General features: G+C 40.1%; 1 protein-coding gene across 11 annotated transcripts in view; it reads left to right on the top strand.

The window, feature by feature from the left end:
- The window catches only part of CDH12 (cadherin 12), a 668983-nt gene extending 664980 nt beyond the window's left edge, over positions 1–4003 (top strand). For 10 of the 11 annotated variants that reach the window (XM_083449414.1, XM_083449413.1, XM_083449412.1 and 7 more), the window contains one exon: positions 763–4003. In XM_083449414.1, the coding sequence (XP_083305540.1) occupies positions 763–1262 (500 nt within the window). In that variant the 3' untranslated portion in view covers positions 1263–4003. The remainder of the gene's footprint in view (positions 1–762) is intronic. The other variant, XR_014513371.1, reaches the window with a different exon arrangement.
- The last annotated feature ends 4646 nt before the right edge of the window (positions 4004–8649 follow it).

Below are 8649 nucleotides of genomic sequence, written 5' to 3' on the forward strand. Positions count from 1 at the left end.
CTGCCCCATGGTACATGATTATTGCAGGCTTTTAGGACCTTTGTATCCAAGGTTGCCCATTTACTTGATACAATTAAAGGATATAATTAAAGGCTGGTAAAGGGGAATAAGACATAATAGTTATCAAGCTCACACGCCACATTAGCTTGGACAATTCCCTGCATTGCACTGTGTAGTTTAAAGGCAGAGAAATGACAATGAGAACCTTAACCACAGGTATTAGATTTACGCGGCAAAATGTTAGCATGGCACCATCAACTGTGAATGGGTACATCTATGTTTGTGTGTTAAGTGGAGCTGTTATAATCATTGTTGCAAAGCACTTTGAGATGTGTGGGTTGTAGTTTTAGGGGTTTTTTTTTACAATCCAACAGCATATACTTTTGTTAAATAAACATAATTCAAAATCTGTAAACTGCAGCTAGGATTGCACTCAGTGCAATCAATATCGAATTTAAGGATCACAATGCTTTAAAAAATAAATGCTCAGGCTTCCTTTCTGTTAAACACAGAAAAATAAATCGAATCTTTCCCCCATTTAATGGCTGTCAGGAAAGCAGAAAATCCATGTGCTCCATTTGCAGTTGACGATGCCAGGCCTGCATTTTGCCATTTCAACTCAGGTCCTGTTTGTACCTGAGATCAAAAGTAATTAATGAGTCACCCCTGACAGTTCCTAGATATTAGAAGGTGATGCAGTATTTTATTGGAAGAAAGCCGGACTCCTTCCGCTCTTAATTTACCATTCTCTTCTTGTCCTAGTCATCGTGGTGCTGTACGTGGCGCTGAGACGGCAGAAGAAAAAAGACACTCTCATGACCTCTAAAGAAGACATCCGAGACAATGTCATCCATTACGATGATGAAGGAGGTGGCGAAGAGGACACTCAGGCTTTCGACATCGGGGCCCTGAGGAATCCAAAAGCAATTGAGGATAACAAAATACGCAGGGATATAAAGCCAGATGCTCTCTGCTTACCTCGCCCAAGACCACCCGCAGAGGACAACACAAATATCAGAGATTTCATAAATCAAAGGCTGAGAGAAAATGACGGCGATCCCTCAGCACCCCCTTATGACTCACTAGCGACATACGCTTATGAAGGAAATGGATCTGTGGCAGAGTCTCTTAGCTCTATAGATTCGCTTGCAACCGAGGCAGATCAGGATTATGACTATTTGAGTGACTGGGGACCACGTTTTAAAGTCTTAGCAGACATGTTTGGAGAAGAAGAAAGTTATAATCCGGATAAAGTCACTTAGCTGGGGGCAGGGAGGGGGAAAGAAATGTAAACCTACAACAAATTTTAAAATAAACAAGCTTTATAGGAAATGATTCCTTTGATTATAAGAGACAGCAGCTGTCCCAGTGAGCTCCTATATTTATCATACCGTCAATCTTGGTTTACCTGTTTGTCAAGGGAAGGAGCATCCTTGACAATCTGTTTCCTTTCTTGGTGGATTTTGTTTTTTATTATTACTTTGGAATCACACTGAGACAACCTCAGGCCTATTAGCTACAATTTACCGATACAACACAGAAAGGAAGATAGCTTTCCGGCATGGTGGTGGAAGAGTGGTAGATTTTTCTTAATTCCACTGAAGTGCCTATTGAAACTCTTACTATTTAAAGTGGAAATGACTGCAGCAAATGGCGCTAAGGGAAACTGACATAAAGAAGACATTAACTTTTATGTCGAGAAGCAATAGCCACACGCTGACTTCTGGTTCTTTTAAAACAAAAAGTGTAGAACAGTGGCTGGAATCTGTCTGTCCAGCGATTGCAACTCGGTGGAGACTGTGTTCTGTTTGGTTTTGTTTTTTAACCAAGGAAGCAAGTTGTCTGCCAGGACATCACATTTCTTATGCCTACACTTCACAAGGGAAAGTTTTAAAAAGCTGTTATTCCAATTCAAGTTGTAAAGCCCACAGTCTTTAACTGAAGTCAATGAATATTTAAAATGTTCATCAAAATGTTACACTTTTTCAAGAATTAAAAAAAGAGAGAGAAGTGATGGAAGTATACATTTCTTATTTGGATGATATAGTCCTTGTAGAATGCTCTTCGTATTCAGAGAAAGACTACTGGTGTTTTGGGGGGGCTTAGTCAGATGGAGGGGATTATTTGGGTATCCCTTTTGCTGTGTATAGCTAAGGTGGTATATGTAGATAATATCATTGCTTGTCTGCAGCAGAGATGCCAACTGCTCATAGAGTGTTTTGTTTGATTGTTCGTATTTCCAAAGCTCTGTCCATAAGAAGTAACAAAACGTGTTATGGAGACAGTATATCTTACTGCCTTCCATTTGAGAAAAATCCATTTGTAAAATTGTGTATGGATAATAAGAGAATTCAAAAACCTCGAAGACTTATTTTCCAGTTTGCTGTATAATAATCTTAATTATTAGGCAGAGAATTGGGAAACAGTTCTTCATGAGATGCTTGCCCACTGGTCATAACCACTGGTCTTGCACTCATTCTGCCCCACTGGTGCAATGAATGGCTGGATTGCCTATAAATTGCCAAATTACAACTTGGCAACTCTGTTCTGCAGGTGCAGAACATAATCCACTAGTTATCCAGAATACTTTTGCATACACATTCATTCTATGTCCTCAATAGAGCCTGCCACATGTGCTTTAGACTCCTGCATTAATCCACCAGCGATGGTGTGGGATATTTCTGGCGGCATTTTACCATCAGAAATTCACCATTTGGCATGCTTTTAAACACCAGTGTCCCATCTATCTAAATAGATCTGCATGTGTAAGCAAGCTTATGCACACCTTGTCATGTACACACCAGAGTGTAGGTATAGGCCTTTGGCACACTTAACCCTTAGCCCTTCTCTTTCCAGGTAGAGGTCTGCAGTTTAATACTCTGTGTCCAAGCACATTTTCCGCTTTTTCGTCCAGAGCTTTTCCCGCTTCTAAAAGCCAAATAGGAGCAAACGTCAATTCAGGTTTTCCATGGATTGATGTTGTCTCTGGCTGAGCTTTAAAGAACAGGTTTTCACAGGGAAAGATCTCCAGCAAATAAAATCATAATAATAGGTGCTCAGAAACATGCCTGGAAAGAGTAGAGGAAAAGTAGGTGTGGATAAGCCCATAGTCTATTTGCATTGCATTGCATTGCTTTCAATACGATATGTATTCAGATGTGCATTCTCCCCCACATTCTGGTGCAGCTAGTCATGAACAAATACTATTTAAAAGTAAGATTACATTAGACTGGGGTGTCCCTGCATCACTTGTTCTAGTATTGTAAAATCAGGGATAGATGCAGGCCTAGAGGGGATGGTGAGAGGAACAGAAAAAGGTGCAGAAGTCAAGAGAGTCTGCACAGTTGGGTTTTCATTTCTCCCAATTAACTGAATTGTATGGATGAATCAAATGAAACATATGCCCTATATTTTCCTGTTTCAAAAATCTTTAGAGAGCTATGCAATGCAAGAATGAAGTGTGTGTGTGTGTGTGTGTGTGTGAGAGAGAGAGAGAGAGAGAGAGAGAGGATCATTTAGGAGTGTTCACCAGTCACAATATTTGACTTCAATATATAGATTTTAGAAGCAGACTGATGTGTTTTGGAGCTGCTCTGTGTCTTCCTAATTTGACTCATTATTTAGGACCAATTTAGATCTGTTTTCTCCCTTTTCACTATAATGGGTAATATAAAAATGGATAGAACTTACCGCCCTTTTGGCCAAAGTAGATGAAATCTGCAGGCATAGCAGCCCCTCCAAAGTGGATTAAGCCTGCCAGACCATAGGTGGATGCATCCAGTGGTGTTCATGGAAGGCACTTTAAACATCTGATTAAAAAACACAAAACGAAAGAAAAGTCTGTAACTTTTTTGATTTTCTGCCAGAATTACTTACAATTTGCAGGCATGGTCACCCCTCCTAATGTAATGAAACCTGCCAAATTTCTGAAAGGTGGCAGTGGTGATGGTTCTGCAAGGGCAGATTTTATTGTTTGGGATGAATACAGGAGAAAGAGTGATAGAAAGAGGAAGAAGAAGAAGTGAAAAGAGAGAGAGCATAGATGTCCAACAAAGACTGGGGTAGAGAAAATGTCACACGCATCCTAGGGAGGGACCCTGTCCCTCCACTTTGATGGTGAAATAGGTAATTGGCTGTTGCTGAGTCAGCTGACTGCAGCTTACAGAATGCAGTAGAAACTGTGGAGTTGTAGTACCTGCATTATGATGATGACAGTGCACCGGTGGTTATTCCCTTGCTTAGTCTGGTGCCTCAGGAAGTAAATCTCTTCCTAGCAATTTTCCACCTCCCTGTCGTAACATGCATGGCTACTTGAAAGTAGTTCCACACTTCAAAGCTTGCCTGCCTGCTGCCATTATGGTAAACCCTTCCAAACTGGTTGAGAGGGCAGCGTCGATGGGGAGTATGCATGCACTTTTTAAAAATTCTTTGGAACATGAATCTTTGTGGAAATGTCCAAAGTGCCCTTAAATGGTTGCTTTGACATTCTAAACAGCTGACCTTCGCTCAGCAAGGTCGCTGCTTTGAAATTAATGTGCTGACTCTACGGCCCTAGCATGCTTCTCAAGCTCTGTTTCACAACACACTTATTCAAGGAAGAGAGAAAATTGATTTGCGCCGAAATCACCGTACGATGGGAGAGATGAATGCAAAAAGGGCCTCAAAGAAGTGAAAGCTTATTATTAATAGCAATAACAGGACCAATAAAAAAGAATAATTTCCACAGATGAGGAATTTTATGTCCCATTAGCTTGGTCCTTAGGGCTTTCTGTTTTCATAAGCTAATTCACAACAGCAGTGCACCAAAGTAATTCCCCTACCCTGTTGTGTTATATGTCGGTTATATGTGCCTTCCCCTCTTCAACATCTCCTGAAGCAGTAACAGCAATTTTGTGTGGGAGGAAATCATTGGTTTCAATATGCAGGACACTGTGGCTTTTATTATAGTTGTTATTGTTAAAATAATTCTCAAGAGTAACATTTAAAGTCCTCCGGCTCTACTGTTTTCTGACTGATACCTAAGCAAGGTAAGTCTTTGGGACAAAAAGCATACAGGTTTGGTCCAAAGTAAACTCATTTAAGTAAGCAAGGCTCTGCAAGAACTTAGTGAGGTTAACTTGATGAGGTTGTGGCATAGGCTGTTTTTAGAAATAAACAGCATAAATGAAACCTGAAGCAAAGTGTCACAGTGTAGCTTTCCTCCTAGGATAAATTAAAGGCTTAGTCCAGGGGAATACAGTAGTGCCCCGCAAGACGAATGCCTCGCAAGACGGAAAACCCGCTAGACGAAAGGGTTTTCCATTTTGGAGGTGCTTCGCAGGACGAATTTCTCTATGGGCTTGCTTCGCAAGACGAAAATGTCTTGCGATTCCTGGGGTGTGTTTTTTTTCGCTCCCCACCCCCTTTTTCTAAGGCACTAAGCTGCTAATAGCCTTTTAGCAGCTAATCCGCTAATCCCTTAAGCCTTTAATAGCCGCTAATAGCCGCTAAACCGCTAATAGTGCTAATCCGCTAATCCGCTAATAGGGTTGCTTCGCAAGACGAAAAAACCGCTAGACGAAGAGACTCCCGGAATGAATTCTTTTCATCTTGCGAGGCACCACTGTACAGGCCATTTGCTCCATATCAATTTTGCATGTGTTCATTTGTAAACTCATTCTGTCCTGTTTTTGTAACAAACTGCAACTTAAAAAAAAAGAATCCATACACAAATCCCAGTTACATATGCATTTAGCTTCTCAAACAATACCTACTTAAACATTTATTTTATCTCTGTGTACACATTTTACCATGTATTTAATCTTAAAATTCATATTGCCTAATACGTTTTTGGTATGTTTTTTTGAGCCAAGAACTGTATTGCAAAATTCAGCAAAGTGCAAAATCCAAAGGATAAATATGTTTTGAGGCATGTATTAGTCCAGGAGTTGCAAATTATATCTGTTCACTAAACCATGTAGAGCCAATGAAATTCACTTCCATTTTATGTAGGCCAGTCATGCTATGCCCATTATGAAAGCAGTCATTTCAGAAAATCTATCTTTTTCTTTGCCCTGTGCTGGATACCTGCAATTATGCTGACCAGTGGGGTGCTAACACGGTAGACTGTGTTTCACAATAGAGAGAAATTTTGTTGAGTCTCTTGCCCTGATCTAAGGTGCTGGTTGTGCTGTGCAGTTGGTGGTGTAAGAATTTGGGTGAGAATTCACATTGGGATACATGCCGTACAGCAATGCAGTGTGGTATATTCACTTCGGTTCACCACTGAATGTTAACCAGTAAGTGATACACATGGAAGTCTTTTTTTTTTTTTAATGGATTCCTTAGCTTGATGGGGCAAGTCATTCAGTGAAACAAGCGATAAAATAATTAAAAAACAATTTGTCACCAACATTATCACCCAACCAACTAGTTCAGGCATGTCCAAAGTCTGTTTTAGGGGCCTAATCCGGCCTGCCGGTCAATTTATTCTGGCCCCCGTGGCAGTATATGTCCTGGGGTAAAATCCTTTAAAAAAAGCTCAGCAACTTTGGCCGGCCCTCACGCATGTTCACTTCATCAAATCTGGCCCTCTTTGAAAAAGGTTTGGGCACCCCTGAACTAGTTGGTGGCAAGTATTTCAGTGTTCATCATCAGTGTTACTTAAGCTCAGTGCTTTTGAGTTTTGCATTTTGTTAAATTTATATGACCTTGGCCCAGCGAAGCCATGTGTGAAAATAACATTACTATTTTCAATTATCCTGTTCTTACTGGCCATACTGCTGTCATTTATTGTCCATCATCAAGTAGCCATCTCCACTCCCCAGGGGAATTGTATTTATTATGTTTCAAATCCATGATACATAATTGTGTCAGGGACATGGGAGGTAAAGTAAGGAATGCTGAATGGGAATAGCTATACATAAGCAACTAAATATTACAATAATCATCCTCTGAACTTCTCAGAGTCTGCCGCTCCCAGACTTGAGTGGGCATGAATTTCCCACACCCTTCACTGCCTAAGAAGATGCCTTCAGTGGTTTGTCCCACAGAGGCTTAGGATTTGGCATGTTCAGTGGAAGACATTTCAGCACACCTGATCTGATGGTAACCCCAAAACAATGACAGCAAAGTAAAGTCATTGTAAGAAATCATGGTTCAATTTGTCCCGAGTTTTGCTAATGACACCTGACTTTTCCAAAACAGCATTGGTATCAATAAAGATGGAAACCAAACAGCTCACTTGGTAGGTAAATAAACTGCTGCAGAGCTCACATTCATGTTTGATTATGGCTAAACTCTCCACCATCCTTAGTAGGGGAAAACAGCCTTCCTAAGCAAAGAATCATTGGGTGGAGGGGAATTCAATGACTATTTGGACGAAGGATCAGGTTGCAAGGGCAAGGCTGGATCCCACTTGTCCAAAGTGATGTATGGCATTGTTTACCATTGTCAGGGAACAAAATATAGAATTTATAATAAATCACCACTAGCCACCGTTCTGTTTCAGATCTGCTATCTAATTACCTCCAAATAATTTATATTTAACAAGAAATTTAGACACATGAAGGACCAAGTGATAAAATATGTGCAGAAAGGGATGCATGCATCTTCGGAGGATATTTGTATTCTGTTCTGCTTTACGTTCAAGCAAATCATTATTCAATTTACTGCCTTGGCTCTTTACACCCCGGATGGAGATAATCGGATGTTTGTTTAACTAACAGCCCAGGACCAAGTGTTTAAACTGAAGAAAAATGAAGAATGGAGTACTCAATTATTCTTGATAATAAAAGCAAGATTCATTCATCTCCAGTAGAAATAAATAGCCTTTCCAAAGATGAGAGGTTGAAAATGAACATCATAGGGGCTTCAAGATCTATAGCTGCAGAGCAGAAGTCCTGAACCCATTTACAAGCTAACCTTCAGACTGTGGTTATTAATTTGACTGTGGAGATGTGTTATGTTCCTGCTACAGAGATTAATCAAACTTATTCCAGAAGTGACCCAGGCAATTCCATTCTAAAGGTGCCAAGTAGGAAAGTTGCTGACAAAGAAAGTTCTAAGCAAATTGGCCTGGGTAATGTTTGTAAGTGCTATATATATATAATGCTATATATTAAAGAGTAATACATAACCAGCCCTGATCTATGGCTTTGCCAGCGATATGGGCTCACACATTGCAGATTGGAAAATGCATCATGTTTGTTGAACTTTCATCAGTTATGATGAAAAGACCCTATTATCTCCACACACCAAACCAAATTTATTTACTAAGACACAATGCAGAAGTAGAGAATGGGTAGAATTGGACACAAATAGCTAGAAGGGGGAAGGAGGAAAAGTTTATAAAGTGGGACAGAAATGGTAATAACAAGACATTGTCATCTTAGGTGTCAACGTCCTTTCATATGGACCCAAACATAGAAGAGGTTTTTGGGGGCATGTAATAATTGTGTAGTTTTCAACTTATCCTTTAAGCACACCTGGATTTCATGCAAGCATCCCTTGTTCTACATGTCACTAGCAGCCGTCATTTAAAGAGCAGTAATATGCTATGTGTACTGATACATAATATCTATATTATATGATTTTACATTCTCCAGGTTGCAATTCAATAAGTCAGCCGTAACCTGAAGCAGTTACCCACTTTCAGATATATCAAATCAG

This window comes from Podarcis tiliguerta, assembly GCF_965153285.1.
Source record: "Podarcis tiliguerta genome assembly, chromosome: 7".
Taxonomy (NCBI): domain Eukaryota; kingdom Metazoa; phylum Chordata; class Lepidosauria; order Squamata; family Lacertidae; genus Podarcis; species Podarcis tiliguerta.